Source organism: Fusarium oxysporum, chromosome 11, assembly GCF_000149955.1.
Source record: "Fusarium oxysporum f. sp. lycopersici 4287 chromosome 11, whole genome shotgun sequence".
NCBI classification, from domain to species: domain Eukaryota; kingdom Fungi; phylum Ascomycota; class Sordariomycetes; order Hypocreales; family Nectriaceae; genus Fusarium; species Fusarium oxysporum.
The window spans coordinates 1,451,635-1,472,833 of record NC_030996.1 but is presented as its reverse complement, the minus strand read 5'-3'; the positions used below and the strand labels follow the sequence as shown (position 1 = coordinate 1,472,833).

Below are 21,199 nucleotides of genomic sequence, written 5' to 3'. Positions count from 1 at the left end.
TATGAAAATTACAATGCATGAAATTAAAAACACTGTAGCACCCTCCAGATAGAATCAGGGAGGTTTATTGGTTGCAAATCGTGCGATGAAACCAAATAATAGGGCATGATCCAATGATTTAAGCCACATAAGCTGACACGCATGAAAGGGCTTTTCAGCCTCACAGAACACGTAAAAAAGATAAAGTATATGCCTCCTCTCTTGATGGGTCACGTTGGTACTGGTAAACGCAGTCCCAAAAGCCCTGGAAACAGATGTTAGAATTTGCAAGTATGTTTTGCATAACCAGTGTTGAATTCTCAGTATAGCTATTTCGTGCATATAGGACTATCAGTTCTCGGAAGATCGCTTGTCTTTGTCCTTCCTTGGTCGCCTCTCCGAAGTATCTTCTTGACCCTGGGTAGTTGTTTCTTCTTCAGGTTGTTGATATGTTGCCTGACCCGTGTTTTCAGATGAATTGTTCAGAGTTGATTCTGGCCGCGACACTATGCCCTCCTCGCGCCTGACTTTATCTTCAAGTTCAGTCATCATGGACTATGAGTTTTAGTACTATATGGTGACTTCAGCACTTTTACTCACCACCGAGAGGTAGATAGGGCTGTGACTTCAAGGGAGAGAGATTGGTGAGTTGGGTCTTGTAATGATGTATAAGGTTCAGATGGAGCGGCAAAATCAGATACGGAAAACCTCTTTATGTAGGCACTGAGCTGGAGGAAGGTCTAGACGAGTTGGAATTTCTGAGCCTCAAACAGCCCCTCTCTCATGCAGGAAAATCCAAATCCAGCCATCAGGGAATCAACATATGCAGCACACACCACCACGTGTTGCGAACCCATTGGCCGCAGGATCAGTGGCGTGCCACAGCCTTCAAGGAGGCACACAAGGTCAGATTCTTGGACCGCGGCGGCCTCACCTATTCCGATCTCGTAGTTGAGCTGTATTTTGCCCAAGTTGGTTGGCTTGGCCACGAATATTGAACGATTCGCCAATGCTAATGCCATTGTCCTGTATCTGTAGCCGAACCTTTTGATAAGACTCTCAACAGTTGAGCTTAGGGCTTGTTTGTTGTCCGGAGATTCCAGTGGCAGTTCATCGAGAAGTTCTTGGAATGAATCATCGACTTCGTGACCAAGAAGGCCAAGAGAGCATGTGCGGCGGAAAGATTCACCCGAAAGTTGATTCGGCAGTGCTAATTCTGATAGGTCTCTGAAGACTGACGGAAGCTGGCGGTATAAGCTTAGGTATTCAAGGTTCGCAATTCGGGCTTTGTCTCTCATCCGCTCTGTGTCGATATTAATCAACGGATCTCTCAGCCCCACTACTGTACCGAAACAAATTCCCCAAGCAAGTAGTATTTCTTTTCCGGAACGTTGTAGAAAACTGACTCGAGCTACTGAGTTACCCATGGCTCGTTGTTGGTTATAAGAGATCGGTCGATCCGCTGTGTCAGGTGTTTTATATGTGCCCCAATTCGGAACCCATGATGGCAGATCCCATGAGCCGGTTCTATCTGCCGCATTGACATAAGAAAGGACATCGAGAGAACAGCTAGTCTCAATAATGGCCTTGGCTGATTCTGTATATACTCTAGAAATTGATCTCGTATAATCGATATCGAGCCGTTGGGAACGGCTATCTTTCATGTCGGAGGCCGCTAAGATAGAAAACACTTTGTCCCTTGGATCTGCGCATAGTCTGGACCAACTATGCCTCAAGAGACTAAGTAAAGGCCAAAAACCTTGAGTCCTAGGAGTCAACAATGCTGACGTTCCCTGATTGGGAGAACTTATGAACAACTCTGAAAGTGACGTCTCGGGGGGACAGAGAATGCTGCGATACACTGATACAGACAAGAAAGAATTGAGACCTATCAGTGCTCGAAGTCTTCGTTCTTGATACTTTGTCTTCATGACAGTCTTTACCCTGGGGTCCTTGAGTATTTCCATGACTACTTCAATATCCCCTTCTGAAATGCAAAGCGCACCCGATTGCAATTTCCAAAGTCGAGCTGAGCTGACTTCTTGGATAATCCAAGCTCTTCGCCAATAAGGCGGACGATACTTTCGCTCGCCGATGACAAGCTGGAGAGAATAGAGACCATCTTCAAATACTTTTTCAAGGTCCTCTTTGCTTGGGCTGTCCAGCAATAGTGCAAATAGTTCGTCTGCCGAGTATGACCTGACCAATTCGATAAACGACCTTGCGGTTTTCATTTGTTCAACATAGTCAATGGGATCATCCTTAAGCCCAAGCCATGAAATGACACACGAGGCAGAGGAATAGATCCGGCCCATTGCACGAACTTGCGAATTTCGCTCATCTACATCGGATTGATTTATGCAAATGGCGTCGATCCAAAGAGAACGCAACTTTGAGTCGTGTCTCAGATACGTCAGGGCGTCTGTCAGATTTCGGGTGACTTGCAGCGTGGTTTCATTTACTGTTATCGTCGCGTTATCCTCGGAGCTGCCCCAAGCGTAAGAAAGGGCTTCATAGTCGACCTTGTCTTCCAGTAAGTTTAAAGTTTTTAGCTTGCAAGTGACCAGAGTGCCGTGACTTTTGGGTAGTAGTATGCAAATTCTGATATCAAAATGTTTCTTGTCAGAAGTAAGAGGATGGTAAAGGTTCATTATTCCAATAGTGAAAGTTGGGTCTTGAGGGCGGAAGCTGTGATGTGATCGATTAAATGACCTTGCGGATATTTATATTTTAGAATAATGCGGCATGGTGGTTGCAGTCTGGCTTGGCGGGACTGATGAAGAACCTAAGACACCGTTTATTGGAGGCTGAGTATTGAAACTTCATGCCCAAGGCAGACTAACTGGGCTGACCTTGTGCAACCACTATGTGACCGGGGTCAGTCAGTCGCTTTATGTCGTTAGGGATGATTAAACCCCTACCACGTTGCCGTGCTGGAGGATCTCCTCCAACTCTATTTGGCCAAAGTTCGAGACTCCGATGGCCTTGATATTAATTATATTAATGAAATATCCAGCATTAAGGGATTTTGGTGGTATTTTTTAGGTGAGAAAACGCTGCGTATTCTTATTTCACCCCGAGTCTGACTTCTCGGCACCGCTGTGGAAAGTTGGATAAGTAGGCAGACAGCGGGGTTGTTAAATTGTCCGACGGAGAAGCCTGTTACAGGCATAACCTTTCTATCTCCGGGGGGAATGGGGCTATGAAAATGTGTGAGGTGGATTTATGTTGCCAATTTGACGACTAGTACAACAATCTTATCAAGTCCTGAACCCCATTCGGAGCCACTCGTAGGTGAGTCGCAGTTACTCGGATGAGATAGCCCGGAGATACCAAAGGGGTAAAGTGCCGATGAAGCTCAAGGTTTAAAGGCACAGATATCCTTGTCGGGGGCTTTCGTTCTTGTCTCGTGCTACGACTTTCTTTCTACACAATAAATAAGATGAACGGACCTCAAGCTGGAGAATGTCAAAGAAATGAGGCGATTTTTGACGGGCTCCTCGTTGACCTGGACGGGACGTTCATCGACTCAACAGAAGCGGTCGTCAAGCATTGGGCAGAGTAAGCGATCACTTGAGACAGAGTCCTTGGGCACTAACATCTTCCAGTGTAGGGAAGAGAATCAACGTCGACCCAAGAGTTATCCTCGAGATGTCGCATGGTCGTCGCAGCCTCGATGTGCTGCAGGTTATTGCACCAGATTTTGCTACCTGGGACTGTAAATCGTCGTGATCACCTCAAAAATTCATGTACTTGACTGACTGCTTTTAGTCGTAAGGTCCATTGAAAGCGTGATTCCGGTCAACCACGGGCACCTGGCGAAGGAGATTCCAGGCGCTATCGACTTTCTTTCCGCTCTCGCCGCACACTCTGTGCCCTGGGCTCTTGTGACGTCGAGTACCCTACCACTTGTACAACAGTGGCGGGAAACGCGGAATCTAGCACTGCCGACAGCGCCAAAACTCCTCGTCACGGCAGAGTCTGTGGAGAACGGCAAGCCAGATCCTGCTGCTTATGTACTGGGGCGTGAAAGGCTCGGACTGGTTGATGAACGGTTCAACATCCTTGTCATCGAGGATAGCCCAGCGGGCATTGCGGCCGCAAGGCAGCAGGCTGTAGGGTTATCGGCTTATTAACTAGCCATACGTATAAGCAGATTGCGTCGTCGACGCCTGATTGGATCTTGCAGGATCTGCGGTTGCTGAAGATCTTGCGAAATACGAACGGGAAGGTGGTGATTGAGATGTCAATTGTGAGGAGGGAAGCATGAGAAGGGTGGCACAGACGCAAGAGCGTTAACTGCAGAGCATGTTGACTAGAAAGTACCTCTAAGTGAGAGAGAAACAATGCCATCACGGCAGAGGGGGGGGGGGGAGGTTGGACATCATGTTGCCCAGAATTCACAACTAACTGGCTATTTAACTGCCCTATCTTCTTGACTAAATAAAAATAATTTATAGTAAATCCTTTTGACGCATGATCACCATGAGACAGATGCTATTTAAGTTCGAATCCTATCCCTGTTTTTTTGAGCGTTGGTCTCGATTCGAAGTTTAGGTCTCGTACCTCGTGGCCCTTTCACTCTCTTGTATAAGCTACTTTAGCTAGTAATACAGCTTTGTTACACTAAATACCCTTCAGGCACGTTACCAGACGTGACTTGAACAATATCCATAAGTAATAATGCTAGTATTCCCTAGCACAACCGGTTTATCCCTTGCGAATCCTTACGATCGTCACAAAACTGGCCGTGAACCTCGTGCGGCTTCAGTGGCCTCTTCTTTGAGCTCGCAAATTAGCAAACATCTCGCAGTCGGGGAATGGTATCAATGAAGCAGTTTGAGGGTGAGATCGAGCAGATCTGAATGAAGAAGTAGGCCTACTTCGTCGAATAGATCCCAGATAAGGCGCAGATCACTCACCACGATATCATCCCGCGCGGATTGTTGGCTTCGACGTTCGTGGGGAATTCCATTGTTGTCCATGAGATTTACGGCTGGTAAGTGAGAAATTCACCGTCATGACCCGACGTGAGGCCTTCCTGCACTGATATGCGACACAGAGGATAGATGAGATGGCGTTCACGGAAGACAAGTCGAACATGTATGACCCCCTGTATAGATTCCAGCAGAAGATACAGAAATAGAGGACTTGAAAGTGGAGGGGTATGAGTAGGTGCCGGAACGGGTCAAGTTGGCCTGCTGATGGGACCAGCATGAGGGTGACAGCGAGGGAGCTTGCCTTCATAGGTAGTTGTGCACATCAAGGGTTCCGGTTGCCTCAGTCACTAGTTGAGGGAGTCGTGTACCTGTTGATGATGCCCTTGTCTTGAAGCTCGAGAACGCAGTGACTTTCCGCGTCTTCCTTGTCCTCCCTGCCGTTACCGCTGTCGGGTCCACGACCCCGTCTCTTCACGCGGATAGCGTCGCTGGTTGCATTGACGCTGTGAAAGAAGCGGGATATCTCGCGGAGTTTCTGGCTGAGAAAGTCGATATCGGCAAAATCCGCTGTAGTGATGAAATCGCCAGCTCCTTCGGTGTCGAGTGCCATGTCTTCTAGCAAGGTGCACGCTGCCACAAAGATGCTATATGCCAGGAAGGGAGTCGCCGTGTATCCCTTATCGTCGACGGCTTCAGCAATCGCCAGAGTCTGCAAGATCTTTTGGCAAGCAACCTGGGCGGATCTCTTACTCCTCTCGTGTACAATAAGAGATCGATACCCTCTGGTTGACAAGAGCGCGACGAAGGTATAAAAGTAGAGGTGAAGCATCAAAAAGAGGCCGGCATGCCCATCACTCGAAGACTTCTTGTAGGTATCCGTGCTAAAGATAAGACTAGCGTCGAGGCCATGGTAGCATTGTGCCACCTTCTTTTCAAGGTTTTCGATTTCTTCGAGAGAGCAGATGTATTCGGCGCCCTTGTTCAGATTAAAGAGCTCAACAGCTTCAGAAAATATGTACATGGAACGTGCCATTGCAGGAAAGATGATGTGGCACATCTTGTGAGAACCATCAAAGTCAAGATGTACCGGCTTCATGTCGTCCGCGGTCGGCAGCGGCACCTCGATCTCGGCACGTCTGATCGTGGGTGGACGCCCCATTAGCAAGGAAACGTAGACGTCTAAAGTGAAGGCAGGCCAAAACATGACGAGTCTCGACTTTTGTTGATGAAGAGCAGACTGTTCGTCAGTAGGGACCCTAATGCCCTGCAAACCAAGCGGGGCGTGATCATAGAAAGCCGCTTGTGGATCAAGATCGGTCGCGTCAGAGCGATGAAGGCCGAGGTCCTGCGCCATGCGGATCGCCATGCCTGAGAACATCCACAACCCTCCTTCGCCACCGTTGCTTCCGAATTCTGCCAACGAAAGGACGATGAGACCAGCAACCACGTCGGGCGCAGGGACAACCAAGAGGCACATGAGTTGTTCCTTGGCAGCTTTGAGGAAGCGTGCCCCTGCCCGCCGCTCGTAACCTGGCTCCGAATCGCTGTCTGTGGTCGACTGAAACATGTCGGCCGGGCAAAAGCGAGCCTCCAGGGCCAAGATGGAGCTAATGAGGAACTTGGATGCCTGCCTCGAGCGGACGTGGCCGGCAAGGACCTGGTTGTTAAGAGAGGGAAAATGCCCGCCGAAAGTCTGAAAGAAGATATACAAGGCCCGATATACCACGTCGAAGTGCAGTCCGTAGAAGTAATCTGGCATCGCATCATCTCCACAGCCCGAGGAAGTGACGCAAGATGGCGCCTGTTGCATGCTGGTCGACATATCTGCTTCACGAAGGTCTTCCAACGGTGGTCCTGAACTGCTATCAGAACGCGCTCCTACGGCAACGGAGAGTCGCTTCAGGCCTGGAGCCACCGCCGTTGGACCGTATCTTCGGAACATGCGGAGTTGGATTTGTTTTGGTCGCCTCCCCGCAGTAGGGGTGGCAATCGAGGCCGAATGGTGATTGCTTGGTAAAGTGACGGCGCCGAGATTCAGAACAAAGTCTTCAACAGCGGGCCACGCTGGCGACATGCCTATGATCCCTAGGCCTTCATTTTCCATCTCTAAGACTCCTGCCTGGTGCCACGGCATCGGAGATTGGCCGCAGTAGAGTGAAGTTGCAGGGTCCGTAGCCCCAAACAAACTGAGAGGATCGGTTTCGAGGTCTGGTAGGTGCCTCGTCCTGACAAGCTGATTCGCAGACCCCGTCTCCGCCTCCACTGGCGAATGCTCTATTGATGATCCGCCAGTTTGAGGCGGATCCGTTTCAATGCTCCTATCCGCCACCTGTTCATGCCCAACATGCAGTTTGCGTCGTTTCCGGCCATCTGTCGTATCCCAGAGACATTCCAGGTTGACCTGTTTACACGCACGGCAGGATTGTTCGCTAGAGTTCCCGCCTAGATCGCATTTCACCTTTCGCGCCCGGCACATGCGGCAGGCTTTGGACGAGAGGCGACTCCGTCTATTAGAATGAATGAGCTGTAAGTCATTCGCAGTGCTGAGGCGGAAAGTTGCTGTCATTGGCACGTCGTCGCTGCCGCCCCGCTGCATTTTAACCGCGAGGTTCTGGTATATGGAAGAAAGCGGAAATTGAACTTGACAACTTCAGATAGCGACCTCGCGATCTGGCGGTCATGGTCGTGACTGGTGTCGTGATGAGACTCCAAGGACGGTAACGGTTATGGATAGAGCCCAGGTGGAGAAGCAGGGCAGAATGGACCTGACTTAGCAGGTTCGACTGGACCAGGCGCTGGACGCTCGGCCCTAGTTATAGATTTTGATATTAAATAAAATATAAGTTATTTATACCTGTTATTTTAATATTTTACTTATTTATAACCTAACTTTTGCTGAATAATAACATCGTAATCAAAGACGTGTAATAAAAGTTTTATTTTTTTATTAATAAATATATAAATATCATTTAATCTATATATATAAAGAGGCCTACTTATGAAGTGAATAATATTACTATACTATAACTTGGTTTATACAGTATCTTAAACTACCTGGTGCATAGAAAAGGGATCCTCAGAGTCGCTAGACAAACTATGTCTATGTTCATCTTTTCCTTGTATTACCGTACGGTGCATCACCGGACCATGTCCTGGCTGTGGTCGGCCTCTCTTTTGCTCGACATCGGTACGCACGACAATGGTTGACTCTAAGGGACGGAGCTGATCCTTACTCTCAGATGAATGAAGCGTCCTGGGCAGATCATTCATTTCATGGCTCCGGGAAGTACCTGTTTGGCGAGCCGTGATAATGCCCCTGGAGTTTTCATGCCTTGCGTACGAGGATTGGTCATGGCTAGAACCGCGCTCATGACCTGATAGCAGAGGTCGGAGAGTTGGAACGCAAGCGCAGATGATACCACAACACAACTCGCTGACTGACCAAGATGCTGATTCGACATTATGCCATGTGATGTCCGTACCAATGTTAAGGAACTTGATGCGAACGAGTGAGATAAGACACGTGCTGTTTCGCGTTAGTCGTAAAAGACAAGCCTAGATAGGTATAAGAAACTCACAAAATTCCGAGGCAAAAGACAGACATAAGAATCCACTTTTGTCTCCGACCGAGCTTCAGACTGCGAAGAACGGGGATCGGGAGGGCCATGATCAAGATATCGGTCAAGATGTTACCCGCCGCGCCGACATAGAATGAAGATTTGTTAAGAATACAGGTGCCCTTGATCGTGACATCCCAGAAGGATGCAATAGGCACGCACATAAAAGTATTTAGAAAGATTTGAGAAAGACTCCAGCAAGTGACGAGGACGACGGATGTGATATATGTCTTCTTGTACTGGCGCACAGGTATCGCACGGTAGTACTGGAGGAGAAATATTGTCTTGATGACTGCTAGGGCGAGATTGTAGACGACTGTTGAGAAGTAAAACATCTGGCTTGTTTTAGCTAGGTTGCTAGTTGGGTATCAGTAAAGCCTACCCTCAAGAAATTACTAATTTGTTCGCCGGAAAGTGTAGATATATGAGAGCCAAGGCCATTTCTAACGTCTATAGTATATTAGTGAAATGCAAGAGAAAAATTACTTTAACAGGGCGCCTTTACTTGTTGCGATAATAGAAGCGTCAGCGATCGTCAACAGCTGTTTGTCATTAGTAAGAAGATTTCTCAGTATTGAATGCGACACCCACACAAGCAAGGATCGCACATGCGTCATCGACGCCAAAGTTTCTCAGCATGATGGCCCGGGCGTAAACTCGCAGGGACACAACGATAAGAGAAATTGACGACAGGGTCGCCATAACAGCTATGGCGACCGCACCCCTGGACTCGGAGGCATAATCTGAAGCAGCCATGACCATAGACGTCTTGTATGAAGGAGTGATGACAAGTACAAAATGGAGCACTCACCAAGCTGTAGAGCAGCGGCTTGGCAGAGATTTAAGTCAGTAGAGGATACAGCCAACGCGAGAAAGTGGCTAAAGGGCTAAAGAGTCGAGAATCGAGCCAGATGTCAGACCACCACATTGGGGGCTGCTTACTTGACGCCAGTTCGTCCCAAGTTATGAACGATCGGAACATGCTGCCGTCAGTTAGAGCAATCGGTAGCCGGAAACAGCCATGTGGCTTTGAGAGTAGAGCGATAAGGTTCGTTAGCCAGGGAGCAAGTGGCTGTTAGGCTTCCCAGCAGCGAATCAAAATGGAGAGCGGGTCGTCTCACAATTTCAATTATGGGCCTATTCCGAGTTACTGGATTTCCGAGTCATGGACGATCAGAACGCACAGACACTAGCACGGGGAAGGGAACCGCGAATTCGAGACTTGCGGAATTACTGTGAAACCCCAGATTTGGCTGTTTATTCCGCTCGATGAGGGGTTACCTGCAGCAAATGGGCGCTGTAAATAACACAGCAGGGGGGTAGAGAAGGTTCAGTAGTTCAGGAGAATGGCCATGTGCTGAGACACCACATAATACAAGTATCACCCACGACTTCGCCATTGCTACTTGTTTCAATGGTTCTAGCGGCCAGCTGCAGTATAACAAACGACATAGGGTTGGATGTGATCATGGAGCGATTCTTGAGGTGATAACATAACCTAGGAACGGTCGATGCTGACTGAGGCTAGCCTCGAAAGGCGGAGAAAATATTGCATCGAGCACTAGCAGATAACAGGTAATACCCAGAGCTGTTAAAATGCCGATGCTCAATGCCGACTTGTTTACTTTCTCAAACTGGGAAACCTTTGTAGGAACATAGGTGATCTCTAAAAGTCGGAAACAGGATGCCGATAGCCCTATGCCTGAAAATCATCATTTCTCCTTCCAGGCACTTTCCATGACCTCCAAAGGCGTTGTAACTTTCAAGTCGGGGAACTTGTCGTCCAACGGTGGGAGATCTCGAGGCACGAGATAGCGGCCAATGCCAGCTTGGTAATGAATCATGGCGAAGAATGCCTCATCGCCTTCACCATGACCAATCGATGGATAATCAGGAAAGAATGAAATCTTACCAGACTTCAACTTCTCCAGGCTATCAACAGCGACATCAAATTTGGTCCCTAGGAGCAATTAGTAACCAATGGCTGACAATGATGGATATGTTCCTACCTCTGGCCTTCTCCGCGGCTGCGACTAATTCGTTGAATGACAAGGTGTTGGCACGAATGGCGCTGATCTTGTCCCACTTCTCAAGATCCATCAAGCGCGCAACAAATCTGGACATATCCTGAGATGTGAGGAAGCTGGCCTGAATATTTCCATCAGCTGGAATGACTGCCCATTTGCTTTCCATGTTGATGATGTTGATCCATGGCTCGAGATTACACTTCCAGTGCGGCATGCCGTAGTAGTCGAGAAACCAGCCGTTAGCAATACGAGTGTACGTAAGGCTAGTCTTTTCAAGTTCATCAATAGCCTCAAAGGTGTATCTGGTCAATGGCGAGAGTTCGATATCCCTATACCGATGGTCAGTCACGCCTGAGGAGTCCCAGGGTTACTTACTCTTTAACATGCAGCATGTCGAAGCTGCTGATGACGAAGCGCTCGGTTGTTGAAGACCGTTCAGCAGCCTGAATTAAATTCTTCTGTGCCTGGTTTGCCTCTGGTGATACGACACTTATGGCGCAGATGAGAATATTGACTCCTGCATCCTCCAGGGCTTTCGTGATAGCATCAGGGTCATTATAGTCTACTTTGAGGTAGTTCACAGCGCCTTGCGGCGGTCGTTCCTATTGCTGGTCAACATCAAGCCACCAAGTAGATCGAACGCAGAAGATTGGCTTACCTTTCTGGACAGAGCATACACTTTGTGTTTCCCATACTCTACGAGACCATCGACGATGGTGCTACCCACGCTTCCAGTTCCGCCGGCGACTGCAACGACTTTCATGATAATATGTCAATCGGTTCAATACAGACCTGGGGAAGGGTATAATTTAAGACAAATATCTTGTAGGTAGGGAGGAAATTTAAATGAAAATTGTGTCCCCCTCAAAGACCAGCTGACTTTTGGCATGATAAGCCTGTTTTTATAGAGGGGTAAAGTAAGCAGGCTTTGACGATTGACAAATACGGAAGTTTTGTCAATCGTGAGGTTGCAGCATTTGCGGGGTGTATTACCGATTACGGTAGTAACTTCAACCTCGCCACCTCAGGGATCTAACGACTGCTGACCGCCACCAAACGTAGCATCCTCATCCATAACATAATATCCTCATCACAAATGCTACTACGTAGTGCTTGAAACAATTCACTGGTGGGAAGCAATGGGTGAGCGGAAGGCAGTGACCACCCCGCAAACCCTAAATGGTGGGCATGGGGAGCGACAAAGAGAAGGAAGAAGATATTCGATGGAAAGAAGTTCAATTGATGGCTTTTCGACTATCATAAACCCGATAATGGTAACTCCATGCGCCGATATGTCAGTAGCTGTTCATCACAACTGACTTCGTTCATAAATAACAGGTTCATCAACCTCAACAACCTCCTTCATGTTCTCCCATAACTTAGCAGATTCAAAAACAGTTTCGCTTGCTCCTGGTCCTTCAACAAACCAGCTCAAACCCGTGCAATCTCCAGTATCCGCATAAACCATAGTCGACAACGCGAAGCGATCATTGGCAAAGACCTCGAGAACGTCGCCGTCGCAAAAGATTCTCAAATGAAGTTTTTCCAACTCCTCTGAGCCGTTCCTGTCTGAGTAGAAGAGAGTGAAAGGGCCGGAAACAGCATCCTTTTCGATATCGGCTTCGTGGTTGGATTTGCTTCGATCGACGGTGATCTTCTCGCTTTGAGGAGAGAAGTGAATGGCTGTTCCTTGGGACAAGTCTTCGTTGTGTCGAATCCAGAATCCAAGGCCTTGGTCGTTTGGTGAGACCTTGATTGTAGCTTCTAGCTCCCAGCTTCCGGTATGTGTGTCGGCAAGCTTTCCAAGACTGGCGTCGCTGTCGATGTTTTTCCAGTAACCAGGCTTGTCTCGTCTAAGTCCTTGCAGATCTGGCAGTGGCCGAATTCCCAGTGTTTGAACCGTCTTTGACCCCCTTCCATTCTCGGTAGCCTTGATGCAACCAACCTGTGCCAATGATGAAGTAAGAGTCCTCGTTACGTTTTCAACCGTGTATAAAAATAGCTCGCGAGGGATAGAGAAGTATCCGGTCCAACCCTTGGATTCGCGTCGGGCCAATGTAAGCTCGTCCTCCTTCAACCATCCCCAGACGATCCTGTTCTTCGTAATAGGATGCTCGTAAGAGTTAGGTGCGTATAAACATCCGTGGTCGAGGATTCCGCTGTACTCGGGCTTTATCCTGGGTCCTTGTTCGGTCTGCTCAAGAGACCCAGCCATCCAAAGCGACCACTGATCACGACCCTCCTTAGCACCAGGTTTAACTCCTCCTTCAGTTCCCATAAGCAAGAAAGGCCGCTCCTCGGACTCGTTGTGAAGAGTCATGAAGTTGACGCATTCCCAATTGACACCGAAGTCGCCGCCCCATCGTCCGGAGGGGCTGAATCCTGTGGGTAAATCGATCAAGGGGCCGAGGTATGTCCACTGTGTCAAATCGGTCGGTGAGATCGCGTAGAGAAACACTGTAGGTCCACCGTCGACAACACCTCCAGAAACAAAGCCATACAAGCTTGCCTCGCCTCTCATTTCATCCAAAGCAGGCCATTCTGCAAGATATGGGTCTCTGAACCCTGTGACGGTGAGATCTTCGGGTTCACCCTCCAAGATTGGGTTCTGTTCACTCTTCTGCCATGTCTTACCACCGTCTGTCGATGTTGCTACTGACAGTCCAGCGCAATTTCGAGTGTACGGCAAAGTCCAGTGGATGGGAAGATTTGTGATGGATGAGTAGATAACCGTGAGTTGGCCTTCTTCTCCTTGAAGACCTGTAGGGTGAAGACAGCCAGTGAAGATGCCCTTGTCATCGTAAGGCTCAGAGGGTTCTAGGACTGGATTTTGTGTGTTTTGCTTCCAAGTAAGACCGTCTCTGCTTGTGTAATGACCCCAAGTGATGTCACCCCAATCGCAGGATTTGGGGTTCCCTGGTGGCAAGGTCAGCTTGAGAGTTGGCCGAGAGATTGAATGGGTGTACTGACATTGATAAGATAGGTGGTATGTGCCTGTTGAGGCGTCATATCCGGGTGCGCACGGATCATTGATCCAACCTCGAGGTGCCTTGAGGTGGTATGTCGGCGAAGGATGCCATCGAGGGCGGGGTGTAGTGTTCTTGACCGTCATTGTAGTTCTTTTCGGAGTGCCCAAGTACGTTTTCGCCTCCGTCGTCACTTTATACTTCTCAATTGCAGTCATGAAGCGTCGAAGGAATGTCGAAAAGATATAAAAATGAAGAAAAATGAGGCGACGATAAAAGGTCGAGCCCGGGTTTTGCCTAATAAGTAGGTAATTCAGCCGAGCTCTCTAGACCCCCAGATTACGCCCCAGCCGCTTCGGTTTGCTGATGTCGTCGGACCGACAAGACTGTAACTGTAGCTAATCAGCCGACGAGAAGGGATTTTGAGTGGGGATTCTCGTAGATCGTCAATGAGCCAAGAGAAAAGGCGTGCCTATCTAAAGTTAACGCTAGAATATCCGTTGCAATGCAATGCAATCATGACGGTCCGAGATCAGATCCGAGGTTTGAGCGTTCCCCGCGCCTCATGATTAACTTCCATTGCTATCTACTACTCGTTTGGGAAGTACCCCGATTATTTCCCCTTATAGAGTAACCAATTGTCAGCTGCTTCACTGCAGATGCGACTGCAGGGTGACAATGTCTTGGCTAATTATTTCGCCTGCAGCTGTGATTCGGCCGCGAATGCAGCCATTGTGAGCAAGATATGCAAATTGATTACATGTTGACGCCATTCTAAAATCCGTGTCCCATCCCAAAACCCAAAATATTATGATACCCATAGTTTACCCAGTACAACCGTTATCTAGAATGCGCATCAACCTCGACAGCACCAGTGCTATCTCCAAATTGATCCACCCGCGCTTTGGCAAATTTACGTGCGCTGACTCTATGCTCAAACAAAACATCCAACTCTCCATAAGTCCTCCCTTTTGGTTCCGGAAGACGAAAATATGCCCAAACCATGATGAGAAAACAAAACGCCGCCCAGAAAAGACCTGTTTTTGCACCCCAGTTCCATGCATGTACACCAAGCATTCTTGGCATCAGCGTATTATTTACCAGGCCGGCCATGTTATTGAAGTTGCGCGCCAATACGATCGTTTTCGCTTTCAATCGTGTTGATGGGATTTCTGCGACAATGGTGTAACAGACTGGTCCCACTGCTAGATCGTAGATAAAGGTATAAAAGATGAGAAGGCTGCCGATCGCCCACGAAGGGCCTGCCTTGCTTTGAGGTGCGAATCCAAGGCCACCGACTACTAAAAGGATTATGAAAAGCGATGTTGTGCCGGCGATATACAGGGCGCGACGTCCATATCTCGCCATAAGGAACCATGAAAGGATGACACCGATTGCGCCTACAGAATACTGTACAATGTTAAGAGTAAACGCGCTGTTTGACGAGAGTCCTGCACGCTCATAAAATTGGACTGAATAGCCCATGAGAACGCTGCCGCACATGGCTTGCGCGACGTATGTGATGGACGCAATCTCAGTCCGTCTCAAGTCAGCTCTCATGAAGCAGTGCCAATAGTTAGTGCCCGCAGACGTAGCCTTTTCAAGCTCATTTGTCTCGTGAATCATTGAGACTTGCGCATCAGCATCGAACTTGAGATCCGGCTGGGGCGTGACGAGGCCCTGGATAGCCTTCTTTGCGTCTTCGTGACGGCCCATGCGAACCAACCACCAAGGAGATTCTGGCGCAAATATCGTGCCGAGGATAATGAATGGCGGCCACATCCATTGCAGTGCAAATGGAACGCGATATGACCACTCATTATCCAAATTCAGAAGTCCACGAAGGACCCCCGCTGATATCAACTGTCCGATAACCCAGCAGAGATTCACATAAGCCGTGAGATAAGGCCTGAGAACCACGGGAGCGATATCAGATGCATATGCCAACGTCAAGGTCTGAAAGACACCCCAGGGAATGCCCATCAGAATCTGTCCCGCAAGGATCATCTGGATATTCTTCGCAAAGAACACAATGAACGTGAAAGAGACCATGATGATCTGCGCCAGTATCATAGTCTTCTTGTATCCAATAGCATCAGACACCCAGCCATTGAGATACAGCCCGAAGATCTGCCCGCACATGCCGCCGACTTGGATGTACGTCTGCCAATCCGCAGAGATAACCATGCCGCCATCGGGATTTGGTTGGTTGCCATACTTGTTGCGGAACCTAAAAAGCAAATTAGCTTTTTTTCCTGCCGTGGGAACAGGGGATAACGTACGATTCATATCCGTAAAATGAGCCAATGAGAGCCATGTCGTAGCCTTCCATGATAATCGCCATGGAGAACAGCAGTGAAAAGCCAATGGCTTTGGGGTAGAGACGCACGGCATCGCGAAAGGTAAGCTCGTGCTCTAGCGCCGTGGCGGCGCTGGCTTCTGCATTGTGGGCTTGGCTCTTCGGTTCATCAGCGGGAATATGGTTGACCTTTGATGACGGTTTGGAGGTCATTGTGATGGTGTTGGATGGTGACACGGTGTCCAGGGACGCGTTCTCGCCGCCTTGGCTCATGTTTGAGGTTAAAGTTCGAGACACTAACGGTGCCTCTTTGATGAGCAGTTAAGCTAGGGTAGGGTACAATTCTCCGAGTGGCAGTGTCTAACGGAAAAATCTCAGTCAGTTCTCGGGGTTTTGGTTGACTCCAAATCCGCGACCGGTGGGTCGAGGTCAGCTCATTGAGGTCTTTAGGCGCAATCGTCATCCCATAAACTCCAGATCTGGCTCGTTCGTCGGTCCGGGGAAGACAGAATCTCGTGTCGCGCGTCCGAGATATGCTTTTGAGGGGCGCTTGATGGGTCTGGGGATGGAGATGGCGATGCAGGCCAAGCAAAAGCTGGGGTTAAGGAGAAGAGAATCTGGGGCTGGGGGGCGAAACTAACGGGGTCGTGCTCGTCGGTCCGACGGGTTTTTGGCAGAGTCAAGGATGTCTGTCATTCATGGACTTCTGTGGCTCACCAAGTTTGTCGGTCCGAGATATCATGTTTAACTGCATTTGGGTTCTGGGCTTGGTGGAGAAGTCCGAAGTGTTGCACATGACCAGTCCAGAAAAGTTGTCGTTACAGTTACAAATTCCTCTATTTGCAGTAAGAGTACGGAGTATCTTTCTCTTGGTCTGCGCTCCTTTCTTCTCTCTTCAGTCGCCAAACCCCCTCGCGCGATCTCTTGCGACTCTGTATTGCGATTTTGCGCCGCCTTTTGAGATTCTTTGAGATACTGACGCAAGGCCATTTCGGCGAGTGATCATTATATGCAGACAGCCTCGACGTTATTCATGCCATGCAATAGCGATGAGGAAGCGTAGTTGCCACTCGCATTTGTCACCAGTTACCGATGAGAGATTGTGTGAACGAGAATCTGGTCTATCTAATCGTGTCAACTATGTATCGCTAGTCCATGGGAATAATGCCCGTGAAACCATTGTGCGCTGCAACGCGACGTCAATCGTGCGGAACAAAATTCTCTATTAGTATTTGACACATATTGACTTTGAGGTTGTGGATAGACAGTCTTCTCATTATCATGCTCTTTTATCTCAGCTCGCATGTTTACAGATAGGTTCTTAACGTGGCCGAACATGGTAGAATGAGAAGGACTGAGAATTGCACAGCATTCAATTAGAAGCAAGCGAAGATATAACTACGATTCTCTCAACTGGCGAGACTCCAGTATATCTATTCAAGCTTATTATCTGACTCTATAAAGACAAGATGTTCCTTGTAGTTCTTCGAATCCGCACGAATCTTGTCAAACTTCTCTTTGTTTATCTCATTAAGCTGTCGGCCCTCGTTTCGATGTTCCTCAGATAGTGGTGGTGGGAGGATACCTGGGGGTGGATTATACCACTGGTCTTTAGGCACTTTTGTGCTATTAATTCCATGCCAGAATTCCTCTTCCTCCTGATCATAAGGCGTGCGGTCTAATAGAGCCTTTATTAATGCTGGCCTTAGAGCAATTATATAGTGAATATTACGATCGGCATCGAGATACCGGAAAATCCCATTACGACCAAGTTCTGCAATACCTAATAGGTCTAGGTTGTGGCGCTCCATTTTATACAGAATGTCGCTCATTTCTTGTTATTCGGGCGAAAGGTCTCTGTATGCAATGCCGCGGCAAGATGCTTCAGGATCAACAGGCTCTTGATTCTTAGAAGCAGATTGAGACATAATGAGGAAAAAGTTTGTTGGAAATGTCGACTGGAGACGAAGTGTAAGAGACAAAGACCAACGGCGAGGCCCAACAAAACCATGGGAGTGGGCTTATCTTTAAACAAGTGAGACTCCAATTTTCGTCACATGTGGTAGTTACTGCCTGGAACCTAGCATACCAAGTTGGCCATTACGTACGACTTTGTAGGTTAGGTATATATGCATGTTGGTTGTTGTCTTCTCTTTTGGGATGTGATCTGATTCAAACTTGCCGAAAGCCGAACGCAATGGGATTTTTAGATAGTTGCTTTACATCTAACTGATGGCTAGATACAGGCTCATAAATCTTTTGACCTTTCCAGCCATCTCTTGATGGACAGAAAGTGAGTTATGTGCTGTCCTATAGGATATGATTAAAGTAAAGCTTAGACTTATAACCAGGCCGCCGTTGTCAGCAGAATGGTCTTTATAATTATTATCAAGTCTTCCTGGTAAAAACATAGTAGAATCATTGGCATAAACTGAATCAAAGTATTATTCAGTATAATTGAGGATATATTTCGGTTCTCATGACAGAAATTTAGGGTGATTCGGTGATAAACGCTGTTCAGTTTTGTTTATGACGGAAATTTTGCGACGTTCAGAAGAAACCATATCGGCGAAGCTGATGATCCATCGCTCTGTTCCTTTCTTTCGGCTTTGAGTTATGCTGGTATTACTACAGGAGTAATAAACTAAGTGATAGTTGGTATTGAGGGTATTTCTGGCTCTTACAAGTAGTCTAAGAAACGAATTACAAAAAGGCAGGGGATTAAGATCCTGGGTCTAGGGTGTGTGGTACCAATAGCGCTATCTTAGGATATTGACCTTTTTTGAAAGTCCTTATCTTATCAGAGATAGGACCATGTTATCTTATCTCTTTACTATCACTTTTTTTTTTTTTTTAAAAAGACTTCGGAGCTTATCTTAAGATATGCAGATAAGGGTTTGTCTTAATACTTAAGTTAAATCCCCATGAAGATCAAGCTTTCCGAAGCTTTACATCTGTCGTCCTAAAATATTGGTACAATGTGTTTCTAATTCTTCCGAGAGAAAATCCAAGTTCATTTAAGCCCACTTTCTCGTAGTCAGCCTGAAGCTTTTGATGTATTCTTTGATGCATGAGCGAGCTTGATATACCTATCTGGAAGAGATAGCATGAGAATTGGCGATTAATTACCAAATCTTGAGCCTGCCATGAGAAATGGGTCTATTATGCATGTAAATGTGAACATCTCTCTCGATTGAATCTCATCTATGGAGCAGTATAACATACAGAACTATGTAGAAATAAAGCAGTCAAGAGAGTGATGCATGTGAACAACCGGATCATGACTTGTCTCTGACAGTCCAAATCTCAGTAAAATTACGGCTATTCAGTAGCTACCGTTGGCCTTCGGAATTGCTCGCAAAAGTCCGGCAACGTAGGCTACCAACAAAGCCAGTCCTCTATAGTTCCACCTGAATCAACGCGATGAGTTTTAGTCACTACGCTACACTACCATTTAAGTTCAAGATATCTCCGATCGATACCGGAGCGAGACAAAAGAATTGGCGAACTTAGATCTTTCATTCCAGGCAGTGATTTCGAGTCGGCAACCAGTAGTGAAAATCATTCATGGTTCTTCGATGCCTTTGCAGTACATATTCGTGCCTTGCAGCTACACAGAGAGTCAATGAGAGTCATCATAGCTTACATAGTAGTGGAGTTAATTAACTTTCTCTATTCTGCTAAGGCATAGCTATCATCTGTGCCGTGAATGGTGCATCACGTCAGTGGCTTTTCAACTGACTGCAAAAATATCCGTAACGTTACTAGCGATGAGATACAAAAGTTCACAAAGTGGTAATCTCCTCGCCAAGAAAATGTATTATAGAACCGAAAAACGGTCAAGTACAACTAATATTCCTTGGCAGAATTCCTGGGAACCATACTATATAGACATAGTGAACTATTAAGCATTTCTCCCAAAGAATGAGATCGCATCTAGATCTTGAGAGTAGCAGTGACAGGCATGCTGGGCCTGCATTGGGTGCCCTAAAATGTTAGTCTGCTAGTCGCGGGTGGCTAGTCTCTAGTGTAATTGGTCTGAGACATACGGGAACTTCAAGGACGACGCTGATTAGCTAGGAAAGAGTTCACGGCATGGCCGAAGCCCAACACTGACTTCATCAAAAGAGTAGCGAAAGCAGCATAGAGGAGACTTGTGATATGTGTGTAGAAAAGAGGTATTGCATAATTATGAAACGTATAGCGGTTGCATTTGCCGAACTGCTAGCCTTAGGGATATCACGTTTCTCATTATAAAAATTCTTAAAGAAAGGAAACGAAAAGAGTATCCAAATAGCTGATCAATCAAGTTGGTGTCATGCCGATCTTGACCCTGTGCCTGGTCCTTGCTGATCGGCAGCAGCCGTTGAGGCTACCGCGAGGAAACCATTGCCTCGGGTCTCTCTTAATGCAAGGTTCCACGTGGACCTCACACTCTGCATAGCCACACTTTAATTGCTTGCATACCGTCATCATTTCCTTGATCTTGTTTGGCGCCGCGACGAAGCGTATCGGCATGTTCTCGTGGCGGCATAGGTATCCTGATTAGTCTCCCAGAAAAATGGGTGGGGGCTGGAGGGATCGAGCAAGATTGTCTCGGCGAGTCTGATGGTTTCATTTCCGATGAATCGGACGAAGTTACGTTCCTGATCAAGCAGTTGGCGGATATGTCGGTCGATGGCGCGTTGTCCTTCATCGAATCTAACACCCTGTGCTCCATGGGCAATTTGCAGAAGATCAATGCCCTTAGAAACGGTGATCCACTAGTCAAGTACCTTTATACATGTTAGCTGTTGGTTCATCGTTTTGGGCTTCTTATACTTACAACTGTCTTTGATCTACTATAGTAGGCCACCAGGTCAGGGGACTCGTTCCAGGCTTGCTGAGAGAGCTGTCGCATAAAAGCTCTCTCACCATTGGCATTCAAGAAGTTATGAATCTGGGTAAGCCATCCAGGGATGTTATTGGCGCATGCCTGGAGTCGAGCCGCTGCTGCAGGCGACCCATTTGACGCTCATGCTCTAACTCGGTGAGGTTTCGCTCAGCGATGTCATAAGCGGTATCTAAGATATCCGCGACAGCCTTGTAGTGAGCCTGAATCTGAGCCATTGGCTGATTCAAGGTATCCAGAAGTATCGAAATGATACCATTGGAGAGGGTGTCGGTGAGATCATCCAGAGATGACTGGATGAGTTGCATCTCTCGCACGACTCCGTAGATGTCGGCTCTGGTGACTTTCGCATTGGGATCGGAAGTCAGATGGTCAAGAAATCGGAGCAAGCTTGCCGTGAAGGTCACAGCCATGTTGTGTAGAAAGCTTTGTATAGATCGGGAGTGAAGAGTGTGTCTAGTAAGTATTGGTAAGTGTTTG

General features: G+C 47.6%; 10 protein-coding genes across 10 annotated transcripts; 1 reads left to right on the top strand and 9 right to left on the bottom strand.

The window, feature by feature from the left end:
• Positions 1-330: 330 nt before the first annotated feature.
• FOXG_09921 (uncharacterized protein) lies at positions 331-2,597 on the bottom strand (the record flags this gene model as incomplete). Its single annotated transcript, XM_018389147.1, has 2 exons — positions 816-2,597; positions 331-534 (listed from the first exon to the last, which is right to left on the bottom strand). Exons 1-2 carry the CDS (start codon positions 2,292-2,294, stop codon positions 331-333), a joined length of 1,683 nt encoding a protein of 560 aa, XP_018247357.1. The 5' UTR covers positions 2,295-2,597.
• An 824-nt stretch (positions 2,598-3,421) lies between these two features.
• Positions 3,422-4,345, top strand: FOXG_09920 (glycerol 3-phosphatase 1; the record flags this gene model as incomplete). The annotated part of the gene is made up of 3 exons (XM_018389146.1): positions 3,422-3,540; positions 3,588-3,697; positions 3,751-4,345. 3 exons carry the CDS (start codon positions 3,422-3,424, stop codon positions 4,113-4,115), a joined length of 594 nt encoding a protein of 197 aa, XP_018247356.1. The 3' UTR covers positions 4,116-4,345.
• Positions 4,346-4,658: 313 nt separating this feature from the next.
• FOXG_09919 (uncharacterized protein) lies at positions 4,659-7,550 on the bottom strand. The gene is made up of 2 exons (XM_018389145.1): positions 4,902-7,550; positions 4,659-4,756 (listed from the first exon to the last, which is right to left on the bottom strand). The coding sequence occupies exon 1, from the start codon at positions 7,513-7,515 to the stop codon at positions 5,260-5,262; it is 2,256 nt and encodes a 751-aa protein (XP_018247355.1). The 5' UTR covers positions 7,516-7,550; the 3' UTR covers positions 4,659-4,756; positions 4,902-5,259.
• Positions 7,551-7,906: 356 nt separating this feature from the next.
• Positions 7,907-9,292, bottom strand: FOXG_09918 (uncharacterized protein; the record flags this gene model as incomplete). Its single annotated transcript, XM_018389144.1, has 5 exons — positions 7,907-8,445; positions 8,498-8,871; positions 8,919-8,986; positions 9,042-9,078; positions 9,128-9,292. 5 exons carry the CDS (start codon positions 9,290-9,292, stop codon positions 7,965-7,967), a joined length of 1,125 nt encoding a protein of 374 aa, XP_018247354.1. The 3' UTR covers positions 7,907-7,964.
• A 525-nt stretch (positions 9,293-9,817) lies between these two features.
• Positions 9,818-11,450, bottom strand: FOXG_09917 (uncharacterized protein). The gene is made up of 4 exons (XM_018389143.1): positions 11,222-11,450; positions 10,939-11,165; positions 10,546-10,892; positions 9,818-10,496 (listed from the first exon to the last, which is right to left on the bottom strand). The coding sequence occupies exons 1-4, from the start codon at positions 11,324-11,326 to the stop codon at positions 10,249-10,251; spliced, it is 927 nt and encodes a 308-aa protein (XP_018247353.1). The 5' UTR covers positions 11,327-11,450; the 3' UTR covers positions 9,818-10,248.
• Positions 11,451-11,646: 196 nt separating this feature from the next.
• Positions 11,647-14,029, bottom strand: FOXG_09916 (uncharacterized protein). The gene is made up of 2 exons (XM_018389142.1): positions 13,534-14,029; positions 11,647-13,479 (listed from the first exon to the last, which is right to left on the bottom strand). Exons 1-2 carry the CDS (start codon positions 13,745-13,747, stop codon positions 11,873-11,875), a joined length of 1,821 nt encoding a protein of 606 aa, XP_018247352.1. The 5' UTR covers positions 13,748-14,029; the 3' UTR covers positions 11,647-11,872.
• Positions 14,030-14,200: 171 nt separating this feature from the next.
• On the bottom strand, positions 14,201-16,418 carry FOXG_09915 (MFS transporter, SP family, general alpha glucoside:H+ symporter). Its single transcript, XM_018389141.1, has 2 exons — positions 15,812-16,418; positions 14,201-15,759 (listed from the first exon to the last, which is right to left on the bottom strand). The coding sequence occupies exons 1-2, from the start codon at positions 16,099-16,101 to the stop codon at positions 14,370-14,372; spliced, it is 1,680 nt and encodes a 559-aa protein (XP_018247351.1). The 5' UTR covers positions 16,102-16,418; the 3' UTR covers positions 14,201-14,369.
• Positions 16,419-16,807: 389 nt separating this feature from the next.
• FOXG_20183 (uncharacterized protein) lies at positions 16,808-17,660 on the bottom strand (the record flags this gene model as incomplete). The annotated part of the gene is made up of 1 exon (XM_018400448.1): positions 16,808-17,660. One exon carries the CDS (start codon positions 17,658-17,660, stop codon positions 17,262-17,264), a length of 399 nt encoding a protein of 132 aa, XP_018247350.1. The 3' UTR covers positions 16,808-17,261.
• Positions 17,661-20,300: 2,640 nt separating this feature from the next.
• Positions 20,301-20,728, bottom strand: FOXG_20182 (uncharacterized protein; the record flags this gene model as incomplete). The annotated part of the gene is made up of 2 exons (XM_018400447.1): positions 20,301-20,591; positions 20,654-20,728. 2 exons carry the CDS (start codon positions 20,726-20,728, stop codon positions 20,301-20,303), a joined length of 366 nt encoding a protein of 121 aa, XP_018247349.1.
• Positions 20,729-20,751: 23 nt separating this feature from the next.
• Positions 20,752-21,132, bottom strand: FOXG_09914 (uncharacterized protein; the record flags this gene model as incomplete). Its single annotated transcript, XM_018389140.1, has 1 exon — positions 20,752-21,132. One exon carries the CDS (start codon positions 21,130-21,132, stop codon positions 20,752-20,754), a length of 381 nt encoding a protein of 126 aa, XP_018247348.1.
• Between the last annotated feature and the right edge of the window lie 67 nt (positions 21,133-21,199).